The 21,030-nt window shown below is 32.8% G+C and overlaps 1 protein-coding gene across 1 annotated transcript in view; it reads left to right on the top strand.

Moving 5' to 3' along the window:
- Nucleotides 1-21,030, top strand: part of LOC124540706 (probable ATP-dependent RNA helicase DHX35) — a 63,898-nt gene that overhangs the window by 13,615 nt on the left and 29,253 nt on the right. The window contains exon 3 of the mRNA XM_047118384.1: nt 20,852-21,016. Within this exon, the coding sequence (XP_046974340.1) occupies nt 20,852-21,016 (165 nt within the window). The remainder of the gene's footprint in view (nt 1-20,851; nt 21,017-21,030) is intronic.

Genomic DNA, 21,030 nt, shown 5'->3' with positions numbered 1-21,030 from the left:
CGCCACTGAGATCGTTCTTGGGCTATTCGCATCCATCAGTTACTTTTACATTTATAATATTAGATTTTAAATTAAAATGGTTATTTTTATTATTACAGTTATTAAGTACGGGATATTTACAATGTTTTTTTTTTATTTTTATCCATTGGAGCTCGATATTTCGACATTATCCACGAATGTCTTGTTCACGAGAGCTCCGACAGATAAAAATAAAAAGTATGGTAAATATCTCGTAGTTAATAACTGTAATTTATAACATTAGAAGTTTAGTTTAATTTAACTTTATTTGTGTATTTGTTTAAATTCGCTTTTTTTTAAAGAAAAATACTAGAAATGTCCCAAATTGATTAAGAAATTGCTAATATACCTATTCACTCCTACTTTTTATGAAGGGGTCAGGATCGATCCTGCGACTTTTACATCGCTAGGCAGCCGTAAACCATTGTGCTATTAACGCTTTTCATGGATTTAAATGTTTTTCTACCAGGCTACCTTTCTCTTTCTTACCTGTGTCTGTCTCCTTCTACAAAGGACAGTCGTTCCAACTTGGTATCCTGCGATACCGTTTAAAACATTTTCCTTTATATTTCACTTTAATATACCTTTATGAAGGTAACTATTACTGGGCGATTGATGGTTGATAAAGATCGACCTTCGCAGCCTTTACGGGCTGTACGGGTCGCGAAGGTCAGATATCAATCAGTTCAACTAATGGACAAACTATTAAGGTTTCAGTAAAGCAGCCTTAATAAAGTAATCACTGATGTGTTGCCGCCTAATTACTAATTAAAATTCGTTGAATCGATACTCGATTTTGATTTAATTGTTTCGGTATTATTTAATTAAGTTTAATTACTATTATTGTGACCCGTGACTTTGATCGCGTTTTAGCGATTGCTTGTCAGCTGGTAGGCTTAAAAATATGTCTATGTCCTTCGAGGTCAAAGCTTCGAATAAAGTTTTATCAAATTTGATTCAGTAATTTGATTGAAAGAGCAACAGGCAAATACATATATATTGATCGCATTGATAATATATATTAGTATAGATTTTATACAAGTTTAAAAATTTAATATCGCTACTCTACCATAATATGATCAATTTACCATTTTCTAAATTCAAAAATAAAAAGAATACATTATAGAAAAAAAAGCGCCTGGATTTTTAGGAACATTAATTATTGTAAAACAAGTTTATAGATCTGTTTACTACAAAAGAGAAACTGTTTCTTAAAATTTCTTCTCGTTGGAGGATGCTTTTCGAAACGGTGGTAATATTTAAATGTCGACGATTTAAAAACGCTTCATCTTAAAGTTTACTTGAATAAAATTAATTTGATTTATATAATTATTGCCGCCTAATAATACAAACCTACCATTACATATGGATATATGTATGTAAGTCTTTTCACTGTTTAATTTGATTAACAAATGTTATGATATAACATAGAAATACCGAAGAGCATTGTCGATATGTAACTATATAAAATTGTTAGTTCAAGGCAGAATAATTTATCGCCTTCGCATTAAAAAAAAAAAAAACAAATTCAAAAATTGACAGCTCACGTTCGGATACGCTGATGGCTACGGAATTTGTTTCATAAATAACATCTCTTCAGATCTGGGTTAAAGTAATAAATGAATTCCGGTGAAAATAAAAATCTAGGCAGATTTCGTACGATTATCTTGGTGTTATATATACCACGTGACCCCGACTGATTTTCGTTTAGGGTGTGATAGATGATAAGGGATTATTGTAAGCCTCGTTTCAAATAAATTATATTATTGAATGTTTGGAATTATTCCGAAAGGTAACTGAATTTGTGCTCATATTCTCAATAAGCGAATTGTATTGGTTTAGATGTTAAGCATAAGGAAAAACTAATATTCAGTTTACTTATGTTTCCCCACAGGGGTGACTTGGGGGGGGGTGCTTATTGAGTTCAGTTATTTACTGTTTAAAGTATAACAAATAAACAGATTCGCTACATACTATAAAACAAAGTCGTTTCCCGCCGTTTCTATATATTTTAAACTATGAGATGGATTTTGATGTGGTTTTCATCTGAAAACAAAGTAATTCGAGAAAAAGGTTTATATGTATAATACAACACATGCATATTAAAGTAGAGAAAAGTGAAGTGTTTTAGGTTTCCTAGTCCGAAAAAACAATCATTTCTTTTTAATGTTTAGTCTTTAATTTAAAAGTTGTATATAGAGCAGTATTGTGCCTATAATATTAGTTAGGATGGCTCATAACACCTTCTGACTTAAGATTCTGCGGATTATTATTTATCTTGTTCGTCAGTAGTTCCTTGTATGTTGTTCACTTGGTGTTAGGGCTTTGTGCAAGCCCGCCTGAGTAGGTACCATCCACTCATCATATATTCTACCGCTAAACAACAGTACGCAGAGTTGTTGTGTTCGGTTTTAAGTTTGAGTGAGTTAGTGTAACTACAGGTACGAGGGACATAACATCTCAGTTCCCAAGGATGTTGGCGCAATGGCGATGTAAGGATTAGTAAATATTTCTTACAGCGTCATTGTGTATGGGTGATGACCACGTACCATCAGGTGGCCTATAAGCTCGTCCGCCAACCTATTCCTTAAAAAAAAATGTTGAAGATTATCGAATATAGTAAAATTAAATTGAATATATTTGAAATCAAGTATCGTACTCAAAATCTTGTGGTGGGTAATACAATGGTATGAAAGTGAAGGTGAGTTCCAAATTTGTGCTCTTAATTTAGTTGTTACCTTTCGGAAGTAATCCGTTACAATATTATATACATAGAATCGTTTTTATAGAGATCACAAAGAGATTTACTTTTCATTTCAGTCACGATTAGATGGTTTACTGGATTAAATATTATTTTTTATCTATAGAATTGTATTTTTGTTTTCCAGTAAATATTTCTTTTTCCTAAATAATAATCTTTTATGTAATATAAACATAAATAATGCCATATTATTAAAAGCTTGATAAATAGACATTTATAATTAAGAGCTTATATAAATATAATGTATATCTTTTTGTTGTATTTTAATGTTGATTTATTTCAAATTTTAAAATTAAATGTTACCGTAGCTTTCGAAATTTCCATATACATTTTGTCTCCTTCTACATATTATCTTATAGTTCGACAAGGACGGATATAATGAGATGTGTATAATGTATATTGTATATATGACCAGTCAATATTTTATTATATGCATTTTGTATTGTGTGCGGAGTTTGTATTTTAATAAACGGGAAAGCTGTGATCAATACAATTTTATATATTTAAATAATTAATGGTATTTATGGGTTAAATAAGTGTTCAGACCATTTCAATGGCAGGTCGAGTAAGCGCTATAAACCTTTGACCTTGAAACGACGAGCTATGATTGGTTGAGATCTAAAATAATATATAGATATATAAGAATAGTGTTTTGAATGTCTGCGAAGTCGTTATTGTCTTATTTTAAGTTAAACTAGCTGTGCCCGCAAACTTTTACGCGTTTGAATTTAAGAAAAAAAAATTGTTGTGTAAGTTACTCCTTATTTATATTCATTTATCTACTAGTGAAAGTCCCGTCAAAATCGGTCCAGCCGTTCCAGAGATTAGCCGGAACAAACAGACAGACAGACAAAAATTGTAAGAAATGTAATTTTAGTATATGTACTGTGTATAAATACATATGCATTGAGTTAAAAAGGGCTATTTTAATATCACAAACGGACACTCCAATTTTATTATATGTATAAATTGAAGAGAATTGTGTGATGTCATAAATGAGTAATGTTTGGGTGTTACAATAATATTTTGTGTAAGAAAATCGTATGAAATATGTAAATCTGTTTCGTTTATTATGACTCTTCTTGCCATTGAAATAAAGTATATATTCGTTGATATTTTCTGTGTTATCTATTTTGAATGTTTAAGACAAATTTGTCGTTAGTTTAAACATAAGACAGTCTTAACGCTCGAAGTATCAATGTGTATACGGCAACGATGTTCTAGTAAACAGATATGTCATTAACGTGCAAAAAGTAAAGACTAGAAAACGTCCTAATTGGGACGTTTGCCTTTAGTCGTTTTCATCATAATACGTTTTACGTAATTAAAACATCTAGTTGTCCCTTTTACTTATTGTTTTTATCAAGGTATCCTTTTTATTTGTAACGAAATGTAAAATAAACGGTCCCCGGCGCGGCACACTTTTTTCTGTTGTTTAGTATGGGTATAACATATCTGTTTATTAGAATATCATTGGTATACGGTCTAGTTTAGATAATATACACTATATAATATACACGGGTATGTATGATTATTTAAAAGCAATTATTGTATCTGTTATCATTATTTTTATTTAATATAATGTCAGTGATGGAGACCGACCTCGTTTTTTTTATATAAAAAAAGTTACGCACGGCTGGCTGTTTTTTTTAACTACCTTTATTTGAAGTATCAATGCTATTAGCTATGTTCAGGGTGAAGATTGTTTTTTTGTTAGACTAGAGAGATCTGCGGCTTTACCTGCGTAAAGTAAGGTAAAAAAAGTAACAGCCTGTAAACTTCCCACTGCTGGGCTAAGGCTTCCTCTCCCATTCAGGAGAGGGCTTGGAACATATTTCACCACGCTGTTCCAATGCGGGTTGGTGGAATGCACATGTGGCAGAATTTTAATGTAATTAGACATATGCAGGTTTCCACACGATGTTTTCCTTCACCGCCGAGCACGAGATGAATAATAAACACAAATTAAGCACATATATGAAGTGGCGCTTGCCTGGGTTTGATCTCGAAATCATCGGTTAAGATGCACGTGTTCTAACCACTGAGCCATCTCGACTCTGCGTGACCTGCGTAAGAAATATAATTCTTTACATATAGCACACATCACAGTTCCCATTTCACCCCTTTGACAAATGAATTAAGAAAGTAGCGTATGCCTTTTCTCGGGGATTTTAATTATTACTATTGCAAATTTCATCTTAATCGATTCAGTGACTTAAACATGAAAATATAACAGACAGATGTACGCATTTTATTATTGTAGATTCAATAAAATGCGTTAACCCTTAGAAAAAAGGTTTTAAAATTCTATAACAGAATAGCTGAATAGTTATTTTCTCAATACTGTTTTAAGACCTCTCCCTAATCAGTACCCCTAGTACGAGTTTCAATACTTCTTGCGTTAATAACGTATCGTCTATTCGAAAACGTTTACGAAGTATTTGAATTCGATAGTATAAGTTTGACATTACTCGTTTGCGTTAAAACCATGATAGCCATCGAGCTACTCGAAAAAGACTACCACACAATTCATATTTCCGTCTCACTTACACGCGCTAAAAAGAGTGAAAGAAAATATTTTGTCATTTTTATTGTATTTGACATTTCTCGCAAAGTATTGTTTAATGTCTTTAAAAATTTAAAGGTTATATTATCGTATTTTACAATGTTTACATTATAATAAGAAATAAAACGGTGAATGCTTTAATTTTTAAGTGTTATAATAGCAGTGAAAAGAGAAGAAATTACACTGAAACATTGTTTGAAAGATTAATTATATTATAAAATTCATCAAGAGGTACGTAAACATAAATTTATTATTACATTAAGTAAATAAAACGATACGTAATAATTGTAAGGACCGTAAGTTTATAATAAAGATTCTAAACGTTTAAAAACTAATAAACAGTGAATATTGTTATTAATATAGAGGAATTTGTGTTAAACTATAACTAACCTACAAATATTGTTAATTGAATTCTCCTTACAATTTTACGTTGATATACTTATACATATTTAGAGCATCTATTAATAACTAAAATTAGTTTGCGAACACTTTTATTCTATATTTAAATTATTGTTTTTATTTCCTGTTTACAAAGTTTAATTTTAAATGAAGTGACTTTCATCTCAATTCAAAGTTATGCTTAAATTATTTTGTTATTTTGATATTATCCTAATGAAATACAAACTATTTCAAAATACTACACTAATATGCATGTCTAATTGCCATTATGTATTATGGACCTTATTATTTATATTTCAATTAGGGTTCACTTAGATTTAAATAATTCCATGATCATGACTATCTTATATGTTTGTGAATGTATTATTAAAAAATGTTGTTTGTGATTACAGTTCCAAAGAAGAAATACAAGCCTAGATAATACAAATACATCTGTGCTGCATTTTCCAGTGTGATGCTACATCTATCACTCTTAACTCCAGGAATCATTGTGAAAATAAAGTTTAATATATAGAAAACAAATACCTAATAGTTACTACCATAATTTGTTTTTTATTTTTCCTAAAATATAATTATGTATATAACATATATAAAGGTTTTTATTTACATTAAACAACAAAGAGTTCATAGTTTTAATTGACTGTTTTAATATACCCCATAATTGAAAAAGTATAAGTAACAACATTCTATTTTATTCAGCAATGAGTGTTTTTGAAGTCGATTATTTGAGAGAAATCAAAACAATAGTTATTGATTTTCCAGTGTGACATTACTTCTATCACTCTTAACTCCAAGAATCATTGTGAAAATAAAGTTTAATATATTGAAAACAAATACCTAACAATTACTTTCTCTTAATTTGTGTTTTATTTTTCCTAAAATATAATTATATGCACTACATACACAAAGTTTCTGATTTACATTAAACAATAAAGAGTTTTAATTTAGAGTTTTAATTGTCTGTTTTATACTACTATTGAAAAAGGATAAATAGCATTCTATGTTTTAAGCAATGAGTGTTTTTGATGTTGATTATTTATGAGAATTCAAAACAATAGTTATAAGCATTTATTGAGTATAATAATAATGTATATATTATTTAATATATACATACATAATAGTATAATAATGTACCTATAGATGTTTCTAATATAATAATACATATTTTTTAAATCATTCTCAATTCAATTTCATTTTACAATATCGTAGAAAATAATAGATATTCAATAAAGAGACAAATCCATTTTTCAGTATATTTATTGTTTAAATTAAATGAAAAGGAAATTATATAGAGATGTAGATAACTGTTCAATGCATGGTCACTTGTTTCTTGGATATTGTCTGCACCAAATCATCATTAATAATAGTATAGCTGCTCCAAATAAAGGATTGATTCACTCATAGCCTGAAAAATATATATATTTTTATTAATAATGATTACACTAAAGAATGACAGTTAACTATACTTTGCATGATCCCCATCATACCTTCAAAGCATTCTCAACTGCTACCAATATTGTTAGGAATAATAACAAAAATAAGTTAAGTATTTTTGATGTTTTGGAAAATACTCATTTAAACAATATACATATTTCAATTATAACTTGTTTTACTATTTTGTTTAAGCGATTTTATGATATTATGATAATTGAATTATATTCTTTTACATTATTATCATTTATTTTCGATGTAATTAAATAATACATTAGCATGCCATTTAAAAATATATGTTATATTTAGACTCACCTTGCGTTTGTATCATATTTGTAAATATATTGAAAATAAGTTAATATTTATTACTCATTTCTTCTTCACATGTTAACGCAAAAAAATATTAACATTTTCTAAGGCAATTCTCAAGAAAATATGTTAGTTTAAAATACGGCAAATTAAAGATAAATTTCACCGCAGAATTCAGTTTCGTTGCTTTTTAATGTTCTAAAAGACTACCGTAACAGTTGTAGCTAGTTTTCAAGAATTATATTGCCTCACATGTTTAGTAATTAATTTTCAAAAATAGGTTTCACTGACGCTCACCGAAATAAATTCAGTGAGTTCAAACTCGATAAGAAAGTAACGAAAACGTCAATTTACATGCGTAAATCTGTCAAAAGTGTTACTCGTACTACCAAAATGTCGAAAACCGCGCGTTATTTCGACTTCGAAGTCGATAACGTTAGTAATAAAAACTCGTACTGCCGATTTTAGTTCCTCTGCGTTTACGCTTGGGGCGCTGATAGGATTTGTATGAAAAGAAAACCGAAAGTAAATTACATGAAGTTAACTGTCAAACTCGTACTAAGGGTACAGGAGAAGCTTTAGATCTTACTCCACCACGCGGCTCTAATGCGGGTTGGTGGTAACACGTGTAAGATACTCATTGGAACGTGCAGGTTTCCTCACGCTGTCAAATATGACAAATCTTTAGTTCTTGCCCCAATTTTGAACTCGGAATCATAGGTTTAAATTGACGTGTTTTAAAATCTGGATGCTGTTTTTTTTATTTTACAAGGTTACAATGTTTATTTGTAGAATATCTATTGAGTGGGTGGTACTCAACAGCGATTTAGTACTTTCAAGTGATAAGTTATCGCTTTTGTTGTGATATACATATAGTATGTTGTATGTATGCGCGTAAATCGTTTAATGTATTTTTAATAGGTTTTATGCAAGCTCCTTCTATTTAAATTCTACCGCCAAGTAGAAGCATTTATTGTTGTGTACTAGTTTGAAGGGTAGTTAGTCAGTGTTCCTACAGGCATGAGGTACATCTTAGTTGAAATCAAATCAATTTTATTCAAGTAAAATTCACAATGAAGCGTTTTTTTAATTCGTCGATAATTAAATACTACCACCGTTTCGGAAAGCAGCCTCCAGCGAGAAGAAACGGTATTGTTGCTCTTTACAAATAAATAGATTTAAAATGCTGTTCTTTACAATAATTAGTGTCCTGTGATGACACTTAAGCCTAAATCCAGGTAAAAGGAAAGTTATGCATTAGTGATGTAAAGAAAGGTTGTTATATCTTATTTTAAGCTCAAGAAGTTGATAAGGTTAGTCCGCTAGTTAGAACACGTTAATCTTAAACGAAGGTCATAGCTTCGAACTCCTATATCACTGAAATAATTAATTTTCTGTTTCATATTTAATGATGTATGTACCTGCGTTGGTGCAGCGTGGTGGAACATTCCCAAAATAATTATTTTTCTTTCATCACTTTATTTACCTTTTTTTCATCAGCTGTTATAATATTAGTCTAATTAAAAGTACTCATCAAAATGACTCATGTCATTTGTATGACATAGTTTAGCGGCTATCTTGATATGTTAAAGTCGCAGAATCGATCCTGACCACTTGGGATATTGTCGTACCCACTTCTAGCACAAAGTGATAAGCTCATAAGCATAATAAGCTTAATAGGAATATTAGTAATTTTTTTGATTTATTGAGCCATTGATAGTATTCTTTTTTCAAAAATAATAACAAAATCGAATTATGAGTCGCGCCAATATCGACCTTACAAAAGAAATAATAATGGCGGTTTAGTTCGGTTTCGCGCGCTTTTGTTTTTTTTTTATTTTACTAGCCAGTTGTATGGACAAAGGAATCTCCTAAATATAGTACAATGTATATCATGTGCTATGCTATCAAAACGGCTAGGAAATATAATACGCATTAGTAATTACGTGTTAACTATTTACACGTGGTGCAATGACTATAGCTGTGAATACAAATTATTTTTAATTAATATACAGTGTATTTAAGATTCGTGTTGATGACTTCTTAAAGAGGTCCAAATACCTCAATCAAAATATTCTTTATTCAACCGCAGTAACAGCCTGTAAATCTGTCACTGCTGGGTCAAGGCCTTATCTCCTGTTGAAGGTTAGGAGAATATCCACCACGCTGCTTCAATACTGGTTGGTGGATTAACATGTGGCAGAACTTCAATGAAATTAGACACAAAGGAAGTTTTCGTCACTATTCTATCCTTCAACGCCGTGCACGAGATGATTTATAAACTGCCTGGTTTTGAACCTACTATCATCGGTATGTACGCGTTCTTACCACTGAGCCACCTCGGCTCATAAAAGCACTTTCGAATTGTCATGTTATCGGTTCAATGATAAAACAGAAACTCTGTAGTTTCTCTTGAGCACAATTTTAATTTACACAGTATGTCAGTAAAGCACAATTAAATTATGAGAATTTAAGAAATCTAGAAATCAACAAATAATAGGTTTAGGTCTACACTTTTGTATCTTTAATATAATCTAGTATTAAGTGCCTTTTTTATGTTATGTTTCTTTGACATGCATCTTTAAATGTTTTTAAAAGTTTAAAATTCCCAATTTCGGAATACTGATTCCAATGTAAGTAGCTAAAGCACTTATGTTATGGAAAATTAAAAGTAGCAACACTCACACCCAATACAAGTTGTTTTGGGTGTAGGTGTTAGTTTTTTTGTGGCTTAGGTGGTAAACGAGCAGGAGGCTCACCTGATGGAAAGTGACTACCACCGCCCATGGACATCTGCAACACCAGGGGGCTTGCAAGTGCGTCGCCGGCCTTTGAGGAAGAAGGTTCCAATGTCGTATCTTTTTTCTATCAAGTTTTCTATGTTATCTTAGACAACATAGAAAACTTTTAACTTTTTCTACATCGACTCGGCCGGGAAACTCGGAGTGGGGTGCCCATGAAAACCGGTGTACAAACTACTCGGCACGGTAGTTGTCATGACCGCCATTTAGAATTATTATCTTTTTAATCGAGTAAATTTTATTTTTATAAGTGTTCACAGATTTACAATTTAAAAACGAATGTGTCATTCGCGTTGAGTGTATTTTATTTTAGCTCCTAAATCTAGGTATTATGACCAAGGTCGAATGACTAACACCAGATGTAGCTGCTTGAATAAAAAACCTGTATACTGATTTAGAATGTTATACATATATCGACCTGTATTTTCACCCGTGTTTAAACTATACTAATTTTATAATTGGGACAGTGTTTCTTTTTATCTGTCTATTCGTTGAGCCAAAAAACTGAACGAAATTTAATGGGTTTTTGGTTAGAATAACTAATGAGTGGGTAGGTACCACCCACTCATCAGTTATTCTACCGCCAAATAACAGTACTCAGTATTGTTGTGTTCCGGTCTGAAGGGTGAGTGAGCCAGTGTAACTACAGGCACAATGGACATAACATCTTAGTTCCCAAGGTTGGTGGCACATTGACGATGTAAGGAATAGTTAATATTTCTTCCAGCGTCATTGTCTATGGGCGATGGTGACCACTTACCATCAGGTGGCCCATATGCTCGTTCGCCAAACTATACCATAAAAAAATGAAGCAAGCATGACACAAAAGAAAGTAGTTTTTAATGTGGAACATGTTTGTGCCTAGAACAGGTCACCAATGTCACCTGTGAATGACCAACGCTTAAAACGCAAGCGAAGCCGCGATTATAGTCAGTGGTTAGCCACACATCTTAACTGAAGGTTGCCGGTTCAAACCTGGGTAACAGTATTTTAATTAATCTTCCAATCGGTTACAGGAAATATTGCTAGTAAAATGAAATTTTGTCTCATGAATATGAAGGTTAGGTTAGAGACTCTTCGAATCGTTTGTCCAGCGGTGGGACTGACGGGTTTTTAATGCACGTCGTCTTTATATAAAATAAGTTATATGCTGTCTTATCTTAAAGTGGCATTTCATCAGTAAATAACGAACTAAATATAAAAATATAATTAATTAAACGGACCACGGAAATAGTGCATGAGATAAGCTCGTTCAAACACACATATTCATAATACCAATATGCGTATGCGATTACGAGAGACTCTATTTATGCGGCCTTTAAATGTCAGAAAGTATTTGCAATATCGGTTTTAATTATTATTATTATATTTAAGGAATAAAGAATTGAAATAGAGTGTCAGCTGGTATCAACTGATGGAAGATGGAGTACCGCTGATGGGAATATCCTTAGTAGCATTGTGCAAACACGTCTGGATGGATCAGCTATCAGATATTGTAAAAGCACTCTCTAATAGCTCTGTTTAATATTTCTATGTTCTAATTTAACATGTTACGAATGCAAAAATAAATAAACATTGTACAACATCACATACATTAATCTGATCTCGTAAGTAGCTAAAGGACTTGTGTTATGGAAAATCAGAAGTGACGACGGTAACACTCAGACCCAAAACAATATAATAAACTAATGAACGTTTTTTACACAGACTCGGCTGGGAATCGAATCCTGGGCCTTGCAGTGGTGGTGTATACATAGATCGACCACGGAGGTCGTAAAAGGACATAATATCTTAGTTACCAAGTTTTGTGGTATTTTCGCGATATTCATCCAAGAAAACACTACAATATATTTACGATACGATGTTATTCATATTTTAATAACAACAACAACAGCCTGTAAATGCCCACTGCTGGGCTAAAGACCTCCTGTCCCTTTGAGGAGAAGGTTTGGAACATATTCCACCATGCTGTTCCAATGCGGGTTGGTGGAATACACATGTGGCAGAATTTCTATGAAATTTGTCACATGCAGGTTTCCTCACGATGTTTTCCTTCACCGTTGAGCACGAGATGAATTATAAAGACAAATTCAGCACATGAAACAGCGCCTGCCTGGGTTTGAACTCGCAATCATCGGTTAAAATGCACGCGTTCTAACCACTGGGCCATCTCGACTCATTAATAAAAATGGTCAAATCATAATCATATTTATGTACAGTACATATTATTTATTTTTAATTAACTATTATACTTACGACAATATACTGAGTCAATCAAGGGAGTCTTATCGCTTCTTTCTTTTGATTTGCGAGGTGCGTGCCCGTGGCTGACACCGGCTCTAAAAATAACAATAATCATAACTAATGCTACATACTAATGATTAGAAAAAGTTAGTTGACTACTAATTTGTACAAGTATAAAGGTAAAAAGAAAGTAAAGTAAAGTAACAGCCTATAAATTTCCCACTGCTGAGATAAGGCCTCCTCTTCCATTAAGGGAGAGGGTTTGGAACATATTCCACCACGCTGTTCTAATGCGGGTTGGTGGAATGCACATGTGGCAGAACTTCGATAAAATTAGACACATGCAGGTTTCCTCACGATGTTTTCCTTCACCGCCGAGCACGAGATGAATTATAAACACAAATTAAGCACATGTATATAGCGGTGCCTGCCTAGGCTTGAAACCGCAATCATCGGTCAAGATGCACGCGCTCTAACCACTGGGCCATCTCAGCTCGTATACACGATTATTATTATTTTTACTTTTTAGTGCATGTTAATTTGTTTTGACATACTGTATTGTTTGAAGTCGTTTTTAAAATTTTGTTTATTGACATTGATTTATTAATTTACTTGGTGGTATCTCCCACTCATCAGATATTCTAACATTAAACAGTAATATGTATCGTTGTGTTACAGGCGATGGTGATCACTTACCATCAGATGGCTTATTATCTCGCCTATCTATCTATATTATAAAAAACCAGAATACATGAATTATAATTAGTTGAGTTAATACATGTTTGAACAGCAGCAATTATAGGATATCGTATGATTGTTTTTTTAACATAATGATTGTACAAGTAAAAAATTTAATTAAAAATATCCCATAGTAATAATTTATGTTTCGGTTTTTTTTTTCGATAAAAGGTCATTAGCATTATCTAACAAGGTCATGATAATTACTGATTCATATTGTCTCATGATCGTTTATCTTGTGGTACACGTGGATCTTTTCAACCGACTTCCAAAAGGTTATCAATTCGTCTGTATTTTTTTTTTTTTTTTTTTTTTTTTTTAATGTTTGTTACCTCATAACTTTTCACTGGGTGGACCGATTTTGATATTTTTTTTTTTTGTTTGAAAGGTAGTGCTTCCCGTGGGGTCCCATTTTTTTATTTTTTTTTCCGATGATGGTATCCATGTGAAAACGACATAAGTCTTAAATTTGCATTATGTATATGCGCGACAAATAGGTGAATAACTGAAAATCACGTTAACCAATTTTGATAATTCTTTTTTTATTATAAAATATATACTTCAAGGGTAATTTGGTGAAAGTTTGGTAAGGTTCTGAGCACAGGATCCATGACAAAGTAAAGGAACGGAAGGGAACGGAACAATTCTGAGGAGCACGTTAGCGATACTCGGTCGAATCTTTTATTTATAGGTTATTTGGATATTTGAGTCACCTTCCGTAATGTGGTTATGTTTATGTAATTATCATAGTCGAATATTATAATCAACTAGCTACCCACCCCGGCTTCGCACGGGTGCAATACTGATACTAAATATACTACAGAATTTGTTTATATACGACATCACATCGCAAACTTCTAAAATTATCAGTGTTTCTTTACTATATTGTTCATGTATTATATACACAAACCTTCCCCTTGAATCACACTATCTTTTAAAAAAAACCGCATCAAAATCCGTTGCGTAGATTTAAAGATATAGGGACAGAGAAAGCGACTTTGTTTTATACTATGTAGTGATGGAACTCCTATACGGCTCGCAGTTAGGGTGCGATATGGGGCAGAATTTCTTACTATCTTTAATCAAATTTTGTGTATGTGATGTGATGTCATATGATGTACGAAATATAGTTGGTCTTTTTCAAAGTTTTTTTGCTGAGTTTGATTACAGCTCTTTTGAGGGATCCTTGTAGTTTACGCCGCGTGACGTATTAAATCCGCATTTTCGAAAGTCTATTTTTGCTTTATTCGCAAGTTTCCTTTGAAATTGTCCTCGAAGTAGTTTCTGACTCTTATAAACGGAACGCTTAATCTATCCATATTAAAAAAAATTAGTTAGTCAACATCAGCTTCACTTAAAATCAAAAAATAAATAAAATTTTAACAAAAAGAGCTGATGACACCGGCTCCAAATATACCAATAACTATAACTACATGATATAATCGTTAATCGACTTTTAAGTAGTTTAATATTTTTCATTTCATTTAACTTAGGAAGACTAAAAAATATGTTGAATACGCAATTATTTTTATTACTTTTTCGTGCATATTAATTTGTTTTAAAATAGTGTTTTGTTTGAAGTCGGTTTTTCTTTTTGTTAAATTTTTTTTTTTTTTTATGGTATAGGTTGGCGGACGAGCATAAGGCCACCTGATGGTAAGTGGTCACCATCACCCATAGACAATGACGCTGTAAGAAATATTAACTATCTCTAAGGGTCTCTGTAAGGAATGGTCAGGCGATAGTGGCCATTATTTTATTACTTAAGACGGTTTAAGGGGAGGGGTCCGACCATGTCTTATGTTTTCATAAATAGGAATATGTGGGATGTGTAATCGTAGAACCTTTGTAATTATAGGTACATTTCAAAAAATTGTTACTTTGAAAAATAATAGGCGTATTATATTTTTCCTTTAGATTATTATGTCATTAATATTAAAGAGGGCGGGGGTTCGGCTTTTTATAATTCTTTCGCGGTCGCAATTGTGTCGGTTCTAGTGACGAAAAAATTAACCTATAACTAAATATATATACTAATTAAGTATCTCACAATAAGTGGAATTTAATATATTTTATGAATAATTAATTAGGTGCCTATTTTTTGCTCATAATATCGCCGGTTAATAGAGAGTGCGAGAGTTTATAAATAGATAGGTGAATAGATAGATAGATTTATTAATCATCATCATTAAATAGTATGAACAAAGTTGCTTACCGCTGTCTGGCATTATGTATGCTTAGATCTTTAAAACTATGCATCGGATTTTGATGATGCTTTTTCCATAGATAGAGTGATTCGAGAGGAGGATTTTTGTATATAATACGTAGATAATATAGTACATAAACACTGATCATGTATTGTCATAAATAAACAAATTTAGTATCAGTATATTTATTATCAGACAGGTACTAAATATACTACACACATATTAGGAGCTGAGATGGCCCAGTGGTTAGAACGCGTGCATCTTAACCCAAAGTTCAAACCCAAGCAAGCACCACTATATGTATGTGCTTAATTTTTGTTTATAATTCATCTTGTGCCCGGCGGTGAATTAAAACATGGTGAGGAAACTTGCATGTGTCTAATTTCATCGAAATTCTGCCACATGTGCATTTCACCAACCCGCATTGAAACAGCGTGATGGAATACGTTCCAAACCCTCTCCTTATGGAAGTTACAGGCTGTTACTTTACTTTATTTAGTATCAGCATTACACACGTGCGAAGTCGGGGCGGTTGGCTTGTATATAATAAGTGTATTTACAAACACTATCTCTGTAACGTAACGAGCTTATTGTCGGACACGTCAAGTGTTTGTATCGATACCACTATCTGTATTGTATTATGATTCATACGACCTCTTACGGCTAATTTGATTGGTTAGAAAAAATCAGACGACCGTCTAACGATGCTATGAGGTAAATTAATTATTGGGTCATTGAACTTTGAGATTAATGCTAGCGCGGACTGATCGTTGTATTCCAATCTGTTTGGTTTAGTGAGCCAGTTTGACAGGCACGTGGTATTTAACCCAAGGTTATGGAATGATTTCGATTGATATATCGCTCATCCAGAACGAAATCGTCACAATTGCAAAAATCTCTAAAATTACTTTTTCATTCCAAACGATCTCATTTCGTAGAATTATTGTTTCATTCCTTCCTTTTTAGGTGTACTACATTTCGCCTTATTTGTTGACCCGACTCATCATTGCGCACATTTATTTTATATATATTTATTTTTTACATACATATGCATTGAGAAAAAATAGGGCTATTTTAATATTACAATCAGACGCTCCAATTTTATTATATGTGTAGAATCGTATATGCACAAACAGAATACACTCAGATTTTCTTGGTGGTAGGGCTTTGTGTAAGCCCGCCTGGGTAGGTACTACCCACTCATCAGTTATTCTACCGCCAAATAACAGAACTCAGTATTGTTGTTTTCCGGTTTGAAAGGTGAGTGAGCCAGTGTAACTACAGGCACAAGGGACATAACATCTTAGTTCCCAAGGATGTTGGCACATTGACGATGTAAGGAATAGTTAATATTTCTTACAGCGTCATTGACTATGGGTGATGGTGACCACTTACCATCAGGTGGCCCATATGCTCGTCCGCCAACCTATATCATAAAAAATGTTACACTAAAAATTACGATCTTACACAATTTTGAGTTAGATTGCATTCCAAAGCGCGTGCACTGTGTACACGGCATGCTCGCAACAATTACATTAAACCAGTCTTGTGATCTTTCACATAACAATCAAAAACTAATAAACTACAGTGAATATATAAATTTAAACAAATTGAAACTATGTAACATCAATATTTAACCAAGAAAACCATCGAGAAAATAAAATTATAGAAACAATGCAGTTATCGAAAAACAAAAAGAACAGAGTTGAATTCATAAATATAGAAACATCTGTCAATTAGTGATTTACTATTAACAGTCAATTACCGAACTCCAGATCATCAGATCCCAAGATTGGAGGGCATTGTTGGTGGAAGTAGAGTAAAGTAGAAGCCCGTAAATTTCCCACTGCTAGCTTAAGGCCTCCACTCCTATTAAGGAGAAGGTATGGAACATATTCCACCACGCTGTTCGAATGCGGGTTGGTGGAATGCACATGTGGCAGAATTTCTATGCAATTAGATACATGCAGGTTTCCTCACTATGTTTTCCTTCACCGCCGAGCACGAGATGATTTATCAACACAAACTAAGCACATATATGTAGTGGTGCTTGCCTGGGTTTGAACCCGAAATCATCGGTTAAGATGCAGGCGTTCTAACCACTGGGCCATTTTTGCTCTTGTTGGTGGTAGGAGTCGTCAATATTTTTTAAAACGCCAATGTTGATGGTGGTAACCACTGATCCTTTACCTTACACCAAACAAGATCATAAGAAAAATAAAGGAGGGTATGTTTTCGGAGTAGATCACTTACGTTGATAGGGTTTATCTTATAAACTTGTTTCATTTAAATCTCAAAATTGATTTGAACGCGTGTCATTCGATTAAGATCCACGCGCTCTATCCACTGAGCTGCCTTGATCTATGATATCACTAATATTCATTAATTTGATTAACAATAGGTCGAATGACGCCATCTTACACCAGCATCATGACTGGTCTTAAATTATCCAGGCATTTTTTATAATTTAATCACTGCTACCTGTACACACGTACACACACACACACACAAACGTTATGTATATACATATATACAAATAAATGACGCCTTACATAAAGTGAAGACCTGGAGTCGTGATATAAACTGCTTAGAACACGTTCAGTGATTTGCCAGTAAAATTGGAAATATGTATTTATACCAAGTTTAAATCGATTTTATTGTTATATGGGTTAAATATTAAATTCCAATAATAGAATCAATGCTACATATGATTTTATAAGTATTGAGGTGTCTTAAGACACTTTCTGATAAAATACCGAGAAGAAAAGAAAATAATATTTTCTGTATTAATAGATTGGGAAAAAAGGTTTTCAATTGATCAACATTTTTTTTTCTTTTGCCCTCAAACTGAATCGAAGTATACTCCTTGTCTTAATAATAAAGTTGGAACTAACCAACCTCAGTAACAAGTTCGCCGAACCCAAATAAAATCAGGATAAGGGTAAGAGGATGATGAGTAAAGTTCGAACACAGTTCCAACAACATTGTATTATTTGTGGCTGATTTTTAATTTCTCCTTACTTCTTAAAAGATCTTTTGTATCGCGTGTTATTCTGTATTCAGAAAGTCCTTGAATATATATTGTTGGAATAAACAAGCAACATCTGCGTCAAGTCACACAACTTCCCTTAAAACAAAAAGGGCGGTAGATTCGTAGTTGACACATTGAGATCGCGAATATAATTATTACGGTGTAATGTGATTATTGATGGTTATTTGTGTTGTAGACTAAATGTTTTTCTTTTGTGGTAGATTGATTGTTATTTCAAATTAAAGATAATTGTTTTAGAGGTTAACCTACTTCCTACTTTTGGTTCTAAAAATATATATATCGAATCCTTCTCTTTATATTGGATGAAGTCTATACCCAACAATTTGCTGGCAACTATAATGTTTTGATTGGTTGCATGGTTACAACCAATTTTTTTTGTGATTTTTCTTGAACTTCTTGGTAAAATGTCTTATTAAAGAAGTTTAAAGTGATGGTATGTTGATATAATCATAAAACGTTCTGCCATTTCTACAAACCATTAAAGTTTATTTTTGTGAAATTTTATGGTGTAGCCGATGGCGTGCCGTAATTTCCCCATTGTTGTGTTACTTTATGTATTTTCCATACACTCGATAGTAATTGTTTTGAGATAACGCGCGTTTTGCAACTTGTTATACAAAGATTTTTCAACGTGTAAAATATACATACATGTGTTTATTTGTTATTTACGCCTTAGATAAACACTTGATTTGTGTAGATATTATGAAAACGTCTTCGCAAAGAAACGATCGCCTACAAGTTTTTTTTAATAGAAATATGAATCATTGGATTGTAAATAAAATCTTGAAATATGTCCCGTTGAGTATCTCGGGACTGAACCGAACTGGTGGTAGATTTTAAACAATATATAAAGAAGTAATACTTCTCGTGTGCGTCTGTATTGTAACAGATCAAATTTGAGCATAAAAATACCGTCTAAGTCCCGGTCGAATTCGCACGGGACTCCGTACCATTATTTTCAAAATTGACAAATAAGCATGAGTCTTCTACGGGAGCCCTATTAACTATTTATTTGGTTCTGTTTAAGTGTTTGAGATTATGTTGTCAAAATACAGAAGTATATGTATTCATCCCATTAAAAATTTCAAGAGTCTAATTATTACGGTTCATGAGATACAGAAGTCTTTATAAAGGGGTTCGTTATACGTCCGTGGTACGGAACCCTAACGAGCGTTACAGCGTGCAAACATTTATGATGCAATTTGTCCGATATATTAAAGAAAGATGAGTCTGCTAGCTAAAATCAAATCAGAGGTTTCATTTAAGACGAATGTGAAGTGAAGGATTGTCAATACCTATATGATGGTGTTTCCGAAAACCTGTGTCCGAAATGGACTAAATACTACCAGTATTTAATTATTGACGATTCGAAAACGCTTCATTGTGAAGTTTATTTGAATAAAATTTATTTGATTTGATTTTTTATCATATAGCGACCCGCCCCGGTTTCACACGGGTGCAATGCTGACACTAAAGATACTGCAGATTTTGTCTTGTGTGCCTTTACTATATTTTCAAGTATTACATACAAACACCTTCTTCTCGAATCACTCTTATGCAATAAAAAAACCGCATCAAAATCCGTTGCGTAATTATAAAGATAAATAGGGACAGACAGCGACTTTGTTTTATACCAATGATATTCAATCCCCATTGATAATACTGGCGTATAATTATGTTTAAAGTATTGTTATTAATATAATATACGTTTAACAAGAATACTAGTGTTACCTCCAATAAGATATTATCGCTATACAAAAGACCAGTATGATTATTTAATAAGTAATTTACTTAGATCTAAATTATAAATATAAATTTCGTTAAAAGTTTCCGCTCTGCTGAGAACAGTTATCCAAAAAAGTAGCTTAAATTTCTATAATACAACATGTTGATTATATTATGAAGCTATATGTGTCAGGATACGCGTATATTTTATTTAACTGGAGTGTTATTTAGATTTATGTATGGTTTTCATTCATTCATTCTTTTTGAGGTTTGGAACATATTCTACCACGCTGTTCCATTGTGGGTTGCTGGAATACACATGTGGCAGAATTTGTATGAAATTAGACACTCTCAAGTTTCGTCACCATGTTTTCCATCATCGCCAAAATAAATTATAAACACAAATTTAGCATATGAATATTCATTGGTGGTTGTCTGGGTTTGAACCCGCAATCATCGGTTAAGGTGCACGCGTTCTAACTACAGGGCCATCGCGGTTTGGACTATCATATGGTAAATCATCACCAGTGGCTTTTGGCAAGATCGCCAGATTAAGCTGTGCGTTGTAAAATGTATTTAAGTTGGTTTATTTGTTGGCAGTACCTCTACGAAATCGGTCACAGGGTATGCGTGACGCAGCCTCGCGTTGCCGCTGCTTTGTCGCTGGCGTGCCGCGTGGCTGACGAGCGTGGTGTTCAACTGGGGGATGAGGTCGGCTACAGTGCAGCCATGACAAGTATGAGGACGCCTGAGACGGGAATTGTGGTAAGACTGTATTA

This window comes from Vanessa cardui, chromosome 26 (genome assembly GCF_905220365.1).
Source record: "Vanessa cardui chromosome 26, ilVanCard2.1, whole genome shotgun sequence".
NCBI classification, from domain to species: Eukaryota; Metazoa; Arthropoda; class Insecta; order Lepidoptera; family Nymphalidae; genus Vanessa; species Vanessa cardui.
This window is presented reverse-complemented; position numbering and strand designations above follow the sequence as displayed.